General features: G+C 43.1%; 1 protein-coding gene across 2 annotated transcripts in view; it reads left to right on the top strand.

The window, feature by feature from the left end:
* Positions 1–16,348, top strand: part of LOC128653324 (serine/threonine-protein kinase 38) — a 347,496-nt gene that overhangs the window by 49,398 nt on the left and 281,750 nt on the right. For both annotated transcript variants that reach the window (XM_053706543.1, XM_053706544.1), the window contains exon 2: positions 1,706–1,838. In XM_053706543.1, coding sequence (XP_053562518.1) covers positions 1,708–1,838 — 131 coding nt within the window. In that variant the 5' untranslated portion in view covers positions 1,706–1,707. The remainder of the gene's footprint in view (positions 1–1,705; positions 1,839–16,348) is intronic.

Below are 16,348 nucleotides of genomic sequence, written 5' to 3'. Positions count from 1 at the left end.
AACTGTTGCTCCTCCGTGGAGCTTAAACTTGGTTCTTAAAGTTCTTCAGGGAGTTCCGTTTGAACCCCTTCATTCCATTGATATTAAACTTTTATCTTGGAAAGTTCTGTTTTTGATGGCTATTTCCTCGGCTTGAAGAGTCTCAGAGTTATCTGCCTTACATTGTGATTCTCCTTATCTGATTTTTCATTCAGACAAGGTAGTTCTGTGTACCAAACCTGGGTTTTTACCTAAGGTGGTTTCTAACAGGAATATCAATCGAGATTGTTGTCCCATCTTTGTGTCCTAATCCTTCTTCGAAGAAGGAACGTCTTTTACATAATCTGGACATAGTCCGTGCCTTGAAGTTCTACTTACAGGCAACTAAAGATTTTCGTCAAACATCTGCCCTATTTGTCGTTTACTCTGGACAGAGGAGAGGTCAAAAAGCTTCGGCAACCTCTCTCTCCTTTTGGCTTCGGAGCATAATACGCTTAGCCTATGAGACTGCTGGACAGCAGCCCCCTGAAAGGATTACAGCTCATTCTACTAGAGCTGTGGCTTCCACCTGGGCTTTCAAAAATGAGGCCTCTGTTGAACAGATTTGCAAGGCTGCGACTTGGTCTTCGCTTCACACCTTTTCAAAATTTTACAAATTTGACACTTTTGCTTCTTCGGAGGCTGTTTTTGGGAGAAAGGTTCTACAGGCAGTGGTTCCTTCCGTTTAAGTTCCTGCCTTGTCCCTCCCATCATCCGTGTACTTAAGCTTTGGTATTGGTATCCCACAAGTAATGGATGATCCGTGGACTGGATACACTTAACAAGAGAAAACATAATTTATGCTTACCTGATAAATTTATTTCTCTTGTAGTGTATCCAGTCCACGGCCCGCCCTGTCCTTTTAAGGCAGGTCTAAATTTTTAATTAAACTACAGTCACCACTGCACCCTATGGTTTCTCCTTTCTCGTCTTGTTTCGGTCGAATGACTGGATATGACAGGTGAGGGGAGGAGCTATATAGCAGCTCTGCTGTGGGTGATCCTCTTGCAACTTCCTGTTGGGAAGGGAATATATCCTACAAGTAATGGATGATCTGTGGACTGGATACACTACAAGAGAAATAAATTTATCAGGTAAGCATAAATTATGTTTTCTTAACAAGAACAATTAATTAATATAATTATAATATTATGGACATTGCTAAATAGTTGATGTTTTTGTTGAATAAAAACTTGCATGGACGCGCTTTGCATCTTTTGTTTTTTTTCCACATATTAGGGTTGTTGTGTTGATGTTGACTAGGTTTTAAAAAAAAAAAAAAAAAAAAAAAAAAAATTTTTTACAATTACATTAAAAATTTTTTTGCATTTAATACCTATTTTCTGACAAGGGGGTGATTTCGACTAGTCACTAGGTGATCACTAGGTGATTTCGAAAGCAACAGCCCTCGACTAGTCGATTGTAAAAAAAAATGTCATGCACACCCCTACTACCTAGGTATCTCTACAAAAAAAGAATATCATGGAAACTAAACTAATGAAAGTAAATTGTAAACTTTTTTTTTTTTTTTTTAAATTGTATGCTTTGTCCGAATTGCAAAAGAAAATGTATGGTTTTCATATCCCTTTAACTGAAGAGGTTATTGTATCATAAGGCAATATTTTAAACTTTTTTTTTTTCTGCATTTTTTTTTTGTCAAATGATATATGTATATTTTCTGTTGTAGTCATGGCAATGATGGAACAGACTCCATGCTTCCCAATGAGCAATCACACCAAGGAGAGGGTGACGATGACCAAAATGACATTAGAAAACTTCTACAGTAACCTAATCGCACAGCACGAAGAGCGCGAGTTAAGGTCAGAGTATGGAAATTACATACATTAAAGCAGTTCTCTACATACTGACATTTTTGTGTAGTATTGCATAACCTATAGAAAAATTGTGTCAGCGGGAGTACATGTGGCTCTCACTCGTATGTTATTCTGAAAAGTATCAAAAAGGTGAAATGACAGAAGAAACATACAGATTATTTTAGTTTAGAAGATGAATGTGGTACAAACTTGCAACAAGGGTACGTGGAACAATATAGTAAAAATAGGAGGGTGGAAAAAGGTTACAGGATTTTTAGGTGTAATGAACATGTAATCTGAATTTCCTTCCTAAAATAAGGAGTCCATGGCTTCATTCCTTACTGTTGGGGAAATACAACACCTGGCCACCAGGAGGAGGCAAAGACACCCTAGCCAAAGGCTTAAATATCCCTCCCCACTTCCTCATTACCCCAGTCATTCTTTGCCTTTCGTCACGTTAGGAGGTGGCAGAGAAGTGTCAGAAGATTAGTAGAGTCCTGAAAAAGGGTATCTGCCCTTCGAGATAGGACTGGAGTTTTAAGTAGTTATCTCAACCTCTCAGTGAGAGTATGGATGAAAGTTAGTCTGGAGATGTAGGGAAAGTTTTTCTGTGAAACCATCCAGACTACTGCTAACAGCTGCTAAGCAACTGGTGTTGACGAGTTTCACTGTCTGCTTTCTCTCACTCAAGTCCATGTCAGGAGCGCTGCTATAAGACTGTCACACTTGAGAGGCTGTGTTCTGTTCCACAGCATGGATCCTGGAGGTAAGATTGTTTCAATTTTTACACATAAACGCTACAACAGTGTCACAATGTGGCTCCTTTATACCTTGATAGTATCCAGGGTTAATATCCTCTGAAGGGGGTTTATTGAACAGTTTGGGTTAATTAATCAGTGTATTATTTACATGCTGCTTTGTGTAATTTTTTTTTTTTTTTTTTTTTTTCCTGGGCTGATAAAATGTGTTTTTGGATGGAACAAACGGGTTTCACTTAAGTTTTTACTTTCGTTTTTGAAAGTGTTGCACAGCTCCTATTACTTGCACTCCATGTGACCGGGTGTGGTCTATGTTCATGTCCTCCATTTTGAGTGCACCAGCCATTGGGAGTATAAAGGTGCAGTTTTCTATAATAAAATGTTTTTATTTGTGTCCTTCTGTGGGTATAACCTAAGCTATGGAGGACTCTTACATGTTAGAAGGTACTCCTTCTGTACTAAATCATACCTGTTTACATATTGTGAGGAGGACGTGGTTTTCCCGCCCACTCAATTATGTTCCACATGCCTTAACACCGTTATAAAGTCTAAGAAGGGAGACAAGCCTGCTAAGGCTCTTAGCCCCTCTGAGCTTTCTACCTCTCAGGACTTGGCGTCCCGTGAGATTACTACCCTTGCTACATTTTCCACTCCACATGTAGTTCCCCGTAGCACATATAATCCTCCATCCGGAGGGGGCCTTCTTCCTGCGCTTTTTGCCGCGCAGTTACAAACTGCGGTGTCTGCGGCCCTCAGTGAATTTCCTCGCTCTAACAAACGCAAGAGAAAGGTTAATCATAGCTCTCCTCACCTGGAGTCATCTAAATATTTATTGGATTTAGCTATTATGTCCCAGTTATCCAATGATGAGTTAACCTCTGTAGCTTCAGAGGGTGAACTTTCTGGGTCAGAGTCCTTAGCGTCTAAGCCTCCAGCTTGGAGGAACCGTCCTTTAGATTTAATATTGAGCACTTGCATTTTCTTTCTAATGACACGGTGAGTCCACGGATTATCATAATTACTATTGGGAATATCTCTCCTGGCCAGCAGGAGGCGGCAAGGAGCACCACAGCCAAAGCTGTTAAATACCACTCCCCTTACCAACAACCTCCAGTCATTCTCTTTGCCTTCAGCAAGGAGGTGGTAATGTTTTTAGGTGTCTGAAGATTCTTCAATTAAGAGTTTATTATTTTTAAAGCAGAGCTGGCTGTTCTGTTTTTTTACTGGGGTATAGCGCTGTTTCACATAAGTCTCTTCAGTTGAGCTGTGGTGGCTTTTGAGCATCTGGAAACTTGTGGGTTTTTTCTCTCACTGTGCCTTCCAGGTTTGGTGCTGCCCTATCCTGTATGCCTGATTAGGATTAGTCAGACATTGTGTTCCACGGGTCTATGGAGGGAGGAGGCCTTTCCATATCTGTGTGCTGTCCTGCTGCCGGGCAGATTGATCTCGGGTAAGTGCCTATTTGTTTTTTCTTATTTTATCAAGAAAGGATGGCACTTTTCTGGGAACTGGGACTATGTATTCCTATGTGGGTTTACTTTTTATTGGCAATATGTTTTTGCTGCTTGTGTATGTATTAGAACAATGGCGGTCTGACTTTTGGCCACACCCACGATAGGAGGGTCAGTTTGCTGAGGCGGCAATTAATTGCGTGCTTTTCTGGAGCTCTGTTAGCTTTCGGTTTGTCTGTAGTTGCTTGTTGGCTTTGAGAAGCTTTGCAAGACAGGACACTTTAGGGTTTTGCTTTTCTCTGCTGTGTGATTGGAGTCCGGATCGTTGGGAGTATCGTTCTGGTTTTGCAGGAGGTCAAGTAGGCTCCCAGCAGGGTCTTTCAGGGTCAGAGGCTGACTGGAGGTCTTATTTTTCTTTTTTTGCTAAATGTTTTTTTTGCAGTAAAAAAGTTCCTTTTTAAAATTTTAAAGGGCTAGTAACATTTATTTTTTATTTTTTGGAAGCTAATTTGATTTGTTTTTGTGAAAGATGGATCAAGAAGCTTTGCAAGAGGTTACATGTAGTTTATACTTTGACTAATGTGGAACCTCCAATCCCTTTTTGTTCATCATGTTTTGATAGGACATTACATTATAGGGTTTGGCTTTTTTGAATCTGAGCTTTCATTAGCTAAGGCGGATGCTGTTCAGGGGTCTTCTGTCCAGGATATTCCCGCAGCTTGCTCCTCAAACGTCCCATACTGTAGTGTCTTTCCCATGCTGTAGTGTCTTTCCATGCAGTGCCCAGTGTTTTATCTGTTACTCCTGTTGGAGTTTCCTTGCAGGACATGGCTACCCAAATATCTTCTGCAGTAACTAATGCCCTGGCGACTTTTCCTATGTTTCAGGGGAAGCATAAAAGGAGATTTAAGGATTCAGGGTGTAGGGTATCTGAATCAGGTGTGGCTATGTCGAATAGTTCCTTTCATAAATCTGAGGGGGAGGATTTTTTGGTAGTGTCTGAGGGGGAGATCTCAATCTCAGATAATATAATTCCTGATGCTGATGGTTTAAGCTTGAACACCTACGGGTACTTCTTACGGAAGTTTTGGCTACTTTGGATGACTGACTCCACGGTTGTAGTCACTCCAAAGAAATCTAGTAAGCTGAATAAGTATTTTGCCTTTTTCTCCTTCTCCTATTTTTTAAGAAGATGTTTCCAATTGATGATTCTGTTAAGGAGTCTTGGCAGACAGTTCCTAAGGTGGAGGTTGCTATTTCCACTTTAGTCAAGAGGACTACTATTCCCATAGAAGATAGCTGTTCTTTTAAGGATCCTATGGATAAGAGGTTGGAAGCGTTGCTTAAAAGGATGTACGTTCACCAGGGATTGCAATGGCAGCCTGCGGTGTGTTTTGCTACTGTCACTAGTGTGGCAGCATATTGGTTTGATGCGTTATCTGGTTCTATTCAGGCAGATACGCCTCTTGAGGAAATTCTATATAGGATTAGAGCTCTTAAATTGGCTAATTCCTTTATCACGGATGCTTCTTTACAGGTTATCAAATTGGGAGCAAAGATTTCTGGCTTTGCTGTTTTGGCTCGCAGGGCTTTGTGGTTGAAGTCTTGGTCTGCAGATGTGTCTTCTTAGTCTAAGCTTTTGTATATTCCTTACAAGGGTAAGTCCTTGTTTGGGCCAGGCTTAGCTGAGATTAATTCAGATATTATGGGAGGAAAGGGTAATTTCCTTCCCCAGGATAAGAGAAATAAGTCAAAGGGTCTTCAGAGTAATTTACGTTCCTTTGTAACATTGCAGGTAGACCTTCTGCCTTTTCCTCCAAGCAGGAACAGTCCAATGTGGATGTGGTATCCCACGGATGCAAGTTGGAGTTCAAAAGTTTTCCTCTCAAGGTCAGGTTTCACCTTTCAAGATTATCTGTAGATCAGATAAAAAGAGAGGCGTTCTTAAAATGTGTCTAGGATCTTTCCGATCTGGGAGTGATAGTTCCTGTTCCAGTTCGGGAGCAAGGTCTAGGTTTTTATTCCAACCTGTTCGTGATTCCCAAAAAAGAGGGAATCTTCAGGCCTATTTTGGATCTCAAATGTGTAAACCGATTTCTCAGAGTTCCATCGTTCAAGATGGATACTATCCGTTCCATTCTTCCTTTGGTTCAGGAAGGACAGTTTATGACTACTGTGGATTTAAAAGATGCATATCTGCATATTCCCATCCACAAGGATCATCACAAGTTCCTAAGGTTTGCGTTTATAGACAAACATTTTCAGTTTGTGGCCCTTCCTTTTGGTCTGGCAACGGTTCACAGAATTTTCTTGAAGGTTCTGGGAGCGCTGTTGGTGGTGCTCAGGTTGTGGGGTGTTGCAGTGGCGCTTTATCTGGACGATATTCTGGTTCAGGTGTCCTCTTTTCAACAGGCAAACTCCCAAAGAGGTGCTGGTGTTGGTGTTTTGTTTTCTCCAACATTGGTGTGTCCGGTCCATGGCGTCATCCTTACTTGTGGGAATATCTCTTCCCCAACAGGAAATGGCAAAGAGTCCCAGCAAAGCTGGCCATATAGTCCCTCCCAGGCTTCGCCCACTCCAGTCATTCTCTTTGCCGTTGCACAGGCAACATCTCCACGGAGATGGTTAAGAGTATGTGGTGTTTAGTTGTAGTGTTTTTATTCTACTATCAAGAGTTTGTTATTTTAAAATAGTGCTGGTATGTACTATTTACTCTGAAACAGAAAAAGATGAAGAATTCTGTTTGTAAGAGGAAGATGATTTTAGCAGACAGTAACTAAAATCGGTTGCTGTTTCCACACAGGACTGTTGAGATGAAGTAACTTCAGTTGGGGGAAACAGTTAGCAGACTTTTTCTGCTTAAGGTATGACTAGCCATATTTCTAACAAGACTGAGTAATGCTGGAAGGCTGTCATTTCCCCTCATGGGGACCGGTAAGCCATTTTTCTTAATCTCAAACAGAATAAAGGGCTTAATATGGGCTATAAAACTGGCAGACACTTTTATTGAGCAAATCGATTACTTTATTTGGGCATTTTATACATGTTTATGCTGGTAATTCACACTTATAAACTTGGGGAACGTTTTTTCACGTAAGGCACTATGTAGACACCTTTTCCTGTCAGGAAGGGCCTTCCCAGTTGTAGGCTGAGCCTCATTTTCGCGCCATTATTGCGCAGTTGTTTTTGAGAGCTAGACATGCAGATGCATGTGTGAGGGCCTGAAAGTATTTGGAAAAGCTTCTAGAAGGCGTCATTTGGTATCGTATTCCCCTCTGGGCTTGGTAAAATCTCAGCAAAGGCTGTAGCTGGGACTGTATAGGGGTTAAATCTGTAACCGGCTCCGGTTTCGTTATTTTAAGGGTTAAAGCTCTGAAAATTGGTGTGCAATACTTTTAATGCTTTATGACACTGTGGTGAAATTTTGGTAAATTTTGAACAATTCCTTCATATTTTTTCACATATGCAGTAATAAAGTGTGCTCTGTTTAAAATTTAAAGAAACAGTAACGGTTTTCTTTTAAAACGTTTTTTTGTGCTTTTTTGACAAGTTTAAGCCTGTTTAACATGTCTGTGCCTTCAGATAAGCTATGTTCTATATGTATGAAACTCAATGTGTCTCCCCCTTCAAAATTGTGTGATAATTGTGCCATAGCGTCCAAACAATGTAAGGACAGTACTGTCACAGATAATGAAGTTGCCCAAGATGATTCATCAGATGAAGGGAGTAGACATGGTTCTACATCATCTCCTTCTGTGTCTATACCAGTTTTGCCCACGCAGGAGGCCCCTAGTACTTCTAGCGCGCCAATGCTTATTACCATGCAACAATTGACGGCTGTAATGGATAACACTATAGCAAATATTTTATCCAAAATGCCTGCATATCAGAGAAAGCGCGATAGCTCTGTTTTAAACACTGAAGAGCAGGAAGGCGCTGATGATTGCTCTGTCATACCCTCACACCAATCTGAAGGGGCCATGAGGGAGGTTTTGTCAGATGGTGAAATTTCAGATTCAGGAAAAATTTCTCAACAGGCCGAACCTGATGTTGTGACATTTAAATTTAAATTAGAACATCTCCGCGCACTGCTTAAGGAGGTGTTATCTACTCTGGATGATTGTGACAACTTGGTCATTCCAGAGAAATTATGCAAGATGGACAAGTTCCTAGAGGTTCCGGTGCACCCCGACGCTTTTCCTATACCCAAGCGGGTGGCGGACATAGTGAATAAGGAGAGGGAAAAGCCCGGCATACCTTTTGTTCCCCCTCCTATATTTAAGAAATTATTTCCTATGGTCGACCCCAGAAAGGACTTATGGCAGACAGTTCCTAAGGTCGAGGGGGCAGTTTCTACTCTAAACAAGCGCACTACTATTCCTATCGAGGATAACTGTGCTTTCAAAGATCCTATGGATAAAAAATTGGAAGGTTTGCTTAAAAAGATTTTTGTACAGCAAGGTTACCTTCTACAACCCATTTCGTGCATTGTTCCTGTCACTACAGCAGCGTGGTTCTGGTTCGAGGAACTAGAAAAGTCGCTCAGTAGAGAGACTCCATATGAGGAGGTTATGGACAGAGTTCACGCACTTAAGTTGGCTAACTCTTTTATTTTAGATGCCGCTTTGCAATTAGCTAGATTAGCGGCGAAAAATTCAGCGTTTGCAATTGTGGCGCGCAGAGCGCTTTGGCTAAAGTCTTGGTCAGCGGATGTATCATCCAAGACAAAATTGCTTAACATCCCCTTCAAAGGTAAAACTCTCTTTGGGCCAGAATTGAAAGAGATTATCTCAGACATCACTGGGGGAAAGGACTACGCCCTCCCACAAGATAGGCCTTTTAAAAGCCAAGAATAAGTCTAATTTTCGTTCCTTTCGTAATTTTAGGAACGGACCGGCCTCTAATTCTGCATCCTCTAAGCAAGAGGGTAATTCCTCACAGTCCAAACCAGCCTGGAAACCGATGCAAGGCTGGAACAAGGGTAATCAGGCCAAGAAGCCTGCTGCTGCTAACAAAACAGCATGAAGGGGTAGCCCCCGATCCGGGACCGGATCTAGTGGGGGGCAGACTCTCTCTCTCTCTCTTTGCTCAGGCTTGGGCGAGAGATGTTCAGGATGCCTGGACGCTAGAAATCGTTACTCAGGGTTATCTTCTGGAATTCAAGGAACTACCCCCAAGGGGAAGATTCCACATGTCTCTTTTATCCTCAAACCAAATAAAGAAACAGGCGTTCTTACATTGTGTAGAAGACCTGTTAAAAATGGGAGTGATACACCCAGTTCCAAGGATGGAACAAGGAATGGGATTTTACTCAAATCTGTTCGTAGTTCCCAAAAAAGAGGGAACCTTCAGACCAATTCTGGATTTAAAGATCCTAAACAAATTTCTCAGGGTACCATCGTTCAAAATGGAAACCATTCGAACGATTCTACCTACTATCCAGGAAGGTCAATTTATGACTACCGTGGATCTAAAGGATGCGTACCTACATATTCCTATCCACAAAGAACATCAGTTCCTAAGGTTCGCCTTTCTGGACAAACATTACCAGTTTGTGGCCCTTCCATTCGGATTAGCCACTGCTCCAAGGATTTTCACAAAGGTACTCGGATCCCTTCTAGCGGTTCTAAGACCGAGGGGCATTGCAGTAGTACCATACTTGGACGACATTCTAATACAAGCGTCGTCCCTTTCAAAATCAAAGGCTCATACAGACATCGTCCTGGCCTTTCTCAGATCTCATGGATGGAAGGTGAACATAGAAAAAAGTTCTCTGTCTCCGTCAACGAGAGTTCCCTTCTTGGGAACAATAATAGATTCCTTAGAAATGAGGATTTTTCTGACAGAGGTCAGAAAGTCAAAACTTCTAAGCTCTTGTCAAGTTCTTCATTCTGTTCCACGTCCTTCCATAGCTCAGTGCATGGAAGTAGTAGGGTTGATGGTTGCAGCAATGGACATAGTTCCTTTTGCGCGAATTCATCTAAGACCATTACAACTGTGCATGCTGAAACAGTGGAATGGGGACTATACAGACTTGTCTCCAGTGCTTCAAGTAGATCAGAAGACCAGAGACTCACTCCGTTGGTGGCTAACCCTGGACCACCTATCCCAGGGAATGAGCTTCCGCAGACCAGAGTGGGTCATCGTCACGACCGACGCCAGTCTAGTGGGCTGGGGCGCGGTCTGGGAATCCCTGAAAGCTCAGGGACTATGGTCTCGGGAAGAGTCTCTTCTCCCGATAAACATTCTGGAACTGAGAGCGATATTCAATGCTCTCAGGGCTTGGCCTCAACTAGCAAATTCCAGATTCATAAGATTCCAATCAGACAACATGACGACTGTTGCTTATATCAATCATCAGGGGGGAACAAGGAGTTCCCTGGCGATGAAAGAAGTGATCAAAATAATACAATGGGCGGAAGATCACTCCTGCCACCTATCTGCGATCCACATCCCAGGTGTGGAAAACTGGGAGGCGGATTATCTGAGTCGTCAGACATTCCATCCGGGGGAGTGGGAACTCCACCCGGAGATCTTTGCCCAGTTGACTCAATTATGGGGCATTCCAGACATGGATCTGATGGCGTCTCGTCAGAACTTCAAGGTTCCTTGCTACGGGTCCAGATCCAGGGATCCCAAGGCGACTCTAGTGGATGCACTAGTAGCGCCTTGGACCTTCAACCTAGCCTATGTGTTTCCACCGTTTCCTCTCATCCCCAGGCTAGTAGCCAGGATCAAGCAGGAGAGGGCTTCAGTGATCTTGATAGCTCCTGCGTGGCCACGCAGGACTTGGTATGCAGACCTGGTGAGTATGTCATCGGTTCCACCATGGAAGCTACCTTTGAGACAGGATCTTCTTGTACAGGGTCCATTCGAACATCCAAATCTGGTCTCCCTCCAGCTGACGGCTTGGAAATTGAACGCTTGATTCTATCAAAGCGTGGGTTTTCAGATTCTGTGATAGATACTCTAGTTCAAGCCAGGAAACCGGTAACTAGAAAAATTTACCATAAAATATGGAAAAGATATATCTGCTGGTGTGAATCCAAGGGATTCTTATGGAATAAGATCAAAATTCCTAAGATCCTTTCCTTTCTGCAAGAAGGTTTGGATAAAGGATTATCAGCGAGTTCTCTAAAGGGACAGATTTCTGCTTTATCTGTCTTATTACACAAACGACTGGCAGCTGTGCCAGATGTTCAAGCATTTGTTCAGGCGCTGGTTAGGATCAAGCCTGTTTACAGACCTTTGACTCCTCCCTGGAGTTTAAATCTAGTTCTTTCAGTTCTTCAAGGGGTTCCGTTTGAACCTCTACATTCCATAGATATTAAGTTGTTATCTTGGAAAGTTTTGTTTTTGGTTGCTATTTCTTCTGCTAGAAGAGTTTCAGAGTTATCTGCTCTGCAGTGTTCTCCGCCCTATCTGGTGTTTCATACAGATAAGGTGGTTCTGCGTACTAAGCCTGGTTTTCTTCCAAAGGTTGTTTCTAACAAAAATATTAACCAGAAGATAGTTGTACCTTCTTTGTGTCCGAATCCAGTTTCAAAGAAGGAACGTTTGTTACACAATTTGGACGTAGTCCGTGCTCTAAAATTCTATTTAGAAGCTACAAAAGATTTCAGACAAACATCTTCTTTGTTTGTCTATTCTGGTAAAAGGAGAGGTCAAAAAGCGACTTCTACCTCTCTTTCCTTTTGGCTTAAAAGCATCATCCGATTAGCTTACGAGACTGCCGGACGGCAGCCTCCTGAAAGAATCACAGCTCACTCCACTAGGGCTGTGGCTTCCACATGGGCCTTCAAGAACGAGGCTTCTGTTGATCAGATATGTAAGGCAGCGACTTGGTCTTCACTGCACACTTTTGCCAAATTCTACAAATTTGATACTTTTGCTTCTTCAGAGGCTATTTTTGGGAGAAAGGTTTTGCAAGCCGTGGTGCCTTCCGTTTAGGTAACCTGATTTGCTCCCTCCCTTCATCCGTGTCCTAAAGCTTTGGTATTGGTTCCCACAAGTAAGGATGACGCCGTGGACCGGACACACCAATGTTGGAGAAAACAGAATTTATGCTTACCTGATAAATTACTTTCTCCAACGGTGTGTCCGGTCCACGGCCCGCCCTGGTTTTTTAATCAGGTCTGATGAATTATTTTCTCTAACTACAGTCACCACGGTACCATATGGTTTCTCCTATTTGTTCCTCCTTTCCGTCGGTCGAATGACTGGAGTGGGCGGAGCCTGGGAGGGACTATATGGCCAGCTTTGCTGGGACTCTTTGCCATTTCCTGTTGGGGAAGAGATATTCCCACAAGTAAGGATGACGCCGTGGACCGGACACACCGTTGGAGAAAGTAATTTATCAGGTAAGCATAAATTCTGTTTTTGTTGTTGATCAACTGTTGTCTTGCACTTCAGTCCTCTCCTCGGCCGTCAGTGGCTCAATGTATGGAGGTAATTGGTCTGATGGTGTCAGCTATGGTCATCATACCGTTTGCTCGGTTTCATCTCAGGCCTCTGCAGTTATACATGCTCAGACAATGGAACGGGGATTATCAGAATTGTTCTCCGCGAATCATTCTGGATCAGGTGACAACAGATTCTCTTCTGTGGTGGGTGTCTCAGGAACACCTTTCCTAGGGGACCTGCTTTCGCAGACCTTCCTGGGTGATTGTGACCACGGATGTCAGCCTGCTGGGTTGGGGAGCTGTCTGCGTCTCATTGAAGGTTCAGGGTATATGGACTCGGGAGGAATTGTTTCTTCCCATAAAAGTCTTAGAGCTGAGGGCAATCTTCAATGCTCTTCTAACCTGGCCTCAGTTATCTTCAGCCCAGTTTATCAGGTTTTGGCTATAACATCAATCATCGGGGAGGAACTCGGAGTTCCTTAGCCATGTCAGAGGTAGCCGGGATTATTCAGTGGGCAGAGATCAACAATTGCTGTCTGTCTGTGATCCACATTCCAGGGGTGGACAATATTTTACTTATATTTGCCATGAGTCAGGTCTATGTGTATTTCCCTTTGCAGTCCAGCAGTTTCGTTAAGGGAATCATGTTTTAGGAAGTTTGTCTTATCTGGGGTATAGTCTTTTTTTTAAATTAGACTTTTTTTTCTTTGAAAACTTGCGGGCAAATTAGGCTTGCAAGGGCGCAAAATGCTGTTATTTATTGCGTCATTCTTGGTGCGAGAAATTTTTTTGGGCGCGAATGTGCATCTGTCATGATGCAAGTTCATCATTTCCTGCGTCTTAGTTGACGCTAGGTTGTTTGGCGCGGAATTGTGTTTGACGCAAGTTGCGTCATTTCCTGATGTTTGTTGGCGCCAAAAAAAATCTCAACTTGGCGCCAAAAAATTTAGTTTATTTTATAAGATATGATGAGTCCACGGATTCATCCTTTACTTGTGGAATATTATCCTCCTGCTAACAGGAAGTGGCAAAGAGCACCACAGCAGAGCTGTCTATGTAGCTCCTCCCTTGACTCCACCCCCAAGTCATTCTTTGCCTACTCTAAGTACTAGGAAGGGTAAAGTGAAAGAGGTGATAAAATGTTAGTTTTTATTTTCTTCAAGCAAGAGTTTTTTATTTTAAATAGTACCGGTGTGTACTATTTTCCCTCAGGCAGCAGATGGATGAAGACTTCTGCCTGGAGGCTGATGATCTTAGCAGTTGTCAATAAGATCCAGAGCAGTTCCCACAGTATGGCTGAGGAGTACTTAAACTTCAGTGTGAGGAACGTTTTTCATGCTATAAGCAGTGAGGTATGTTCAGTCCATTTTTTTCTGGAGAGACTGTGGTATTTCAGAATTGGCTGACAGTATCCCCATGAGGGAAAGGGTAAGCAGTAATCCTAAAATATATAGAGGGGTATTACTGAGCTTGCATATATGGGCTAAGAAAAAATGGTTGACACTGAGTTTTGAATGTTTGTGGGCAAACGTTTTCATTACTGGGAGTGCTGATAACGTTTTTATGAGGAACGTTTTTCATGTTTATTAAGAGGGTACACATGGCTTACTTTTTGGGTTTATGAACCCACATGGCTAGTTTTAGACCGCTCTGGTGCGGTTCTTTTGGGCTAAGAAACATCGAATGAGATGGGCGGGGCCTATTTTCGCGTCTCAGTTGCGCAGTTGTTTTTGTCAGGCAAGCAGCAAGCTCCAACTCCGGTGGGCCCTTGTGACTGTATTGGGCCAAATCGAAGCTTTAACCTGGTTTTGCAGACACCTGAGGGCAGGTAGGCGCCACAGCAGAGCTGTGGCGAGGTGCAGGGGGTGTTTCTATTGATATAAACGTTTTTCTAATTATCCATTTTTTCTAATAACGGTTAAGTGTTCCTTTCCTAGTGGGGCAAACTTAGCTGCATAGTTAGGATGCTTCTATCATACAATTGAAACGATTGGATGTTTTAAAGCAGCTTTGGAAAAATTGTATGCTTTTTTCTCTTAAAGGCGCAGTACCGTTTTTCAGATTATTTTTTTCACTAAACTGAGGTGTCATCAAAATCTAAGCTTTTAGCTATTCCTTTCAAGGAATTCGGGCCTGAACTGAAAGAGATCATTTCTGACATCACTGGAGGAAAAGGCCATGCTCTTCCTCAGGATAAGACAAATAAGATGAGGACCAAACAAAATAATTTTCGTTCCTTTCGAAACTTCAAAGGTGGTCCCTCTACCTCCTCCCCTACCGCAAAGCAGGAGGGGAATTTTGCTCAATCCATGTCAGTCTGGAGACCTAACCAGACCTGGAATAAGGGTAAACAGACCAAGAAGCCCGGTGCTGCCACCAAGACGGCATGAAGGGGCAGCCCCCTATCCGGGACCGGATCTAGTAGGGGGCAGACTTTCTCTCTTTGCTCAGGCTTGGGCAAGAGACGTTCAGGACTCCTGGGCTTTAGAAATCGTGACCGAGGGGTATCTTCTAGTCTTCAAGGATTCTCCTCCAAGGGGGAGATTTCATCTTTCACAATTGTCTGTAAACCAGACAAAAAGAGAGGCGTTCTTACGCTGTGTAGAAGACCTATATACTATGGAGGTAATCTGCCCAGTTCCAAAAGCAGAACAGGGGCAGGGGTTTTACTCCAATCTGTTCGAGGTTCCCAAAAAAGAGGGAACCTTCAGACCGATTTTAGATCTCAAGATCCTAAACAAATTCCTCAGTCCCATCCTTCAAGATGGAGACCATTCGGACTATTTTACCAATGATCCAGGAGGGTCAATATATGACCACCGTGGATTTGAAGGATGCGTATCTTCACATTCCTATCCACAAAGATCACCAGTTCCTCAGGTTTGCCTTCCTGGACAAGCATTACCAGTTTGTGGCTCTTCCCTTCGGGTTGGCCACAGCTCCCAGAATTTTCACGAAAGTGCTAGGGTCCCTTCTGGCGGTTCTAAGTCGGCGGGGCATAGCAATGGCGCCCTATCTGGACGATATCCTGATTCAGGCGTCAACTTACCAACTAGCCAAATCTCACACAGACATCGTGTTGGCTTTTCTAAGATCTCACGGGTGGAAGGTGAACGTAAAAAAAAAAAAAAAAAAGAGTTCACTTATCCCTCTCACAAGAGTTCCATTCCTGGGAACTCTGATAGATTCGGTAGACATGAGAAATTTTCTGCCGGAGGTCAGAAAATCAAAGATTTTAACCACCTGTCGAGCACTTCATTCCATTCCTCGGCCGTCAGTGGCTCAGTGTGTGGAGGTAATTGGACTAGTGGTAGCGGCAATGGACATAGTTCCGTTTGCTCGCTTGCATCTCAGACCACTGCAACTATGCATGCTCAGACAGTGGAATGGGGATTATGCAAATTTATCTCCTCAGATAAATCTGGATCAAGAGACCAGAGACTCTCTTCTGTGGTAGTTGTCACAGGATCATCTGTCCCAGGGAATGTTTCCGCAGGCCAGCATGGGTCATAGTGACGACGGACGCCAGCCTATTGGGCTGGGGTGCAGTCTGGAATTCCTTGAAAGCACAGGGTGTGTGGACTCAGGAGGAGACTCTCCTTCCAATAAATATTCTATAACTGAGAGCGATATTTAACGCGCTTCAGGTGTTGCCTCAGCTGGCTTCGGCCAGATTCATAAGATTCCAGTCGGACAATATCACGACTGTAGCATATATCTATCATCAGGGGGGAACAAAGAGTTCTCTAGCGATGATAGAAACCAATTCGATGAGCAGAGACTCACTCTTGCCATCTATCAGCAATCTATATCCCAGGAGTGGAGAACTGGGAAGCAGATTTTCTAAGTCGTCAGACTTTTCATTCGGGGGAGTGGGAACTCCATCCGGAGGTGTTTGCACAATT

Source organism: Bombina bombina, chromosome 3, assembly GCF_027579735.1.
Source record: "Bombina bombina isolate aBomBom1 chromosome 3, aBomBom1.pri, whole genome shotgun sequence".
Lineage (NCBI taxonomy): Eukaryota > Metazoa > Chordata > Amphibia > Anura > Bombinatoridae > Bombina > Bombina bombina.
The sequence above is the reverse complement of the archived record's forward strand: the minus strand, read 5'-3'. Positions and strand labels throughout refer to the sequence as shown.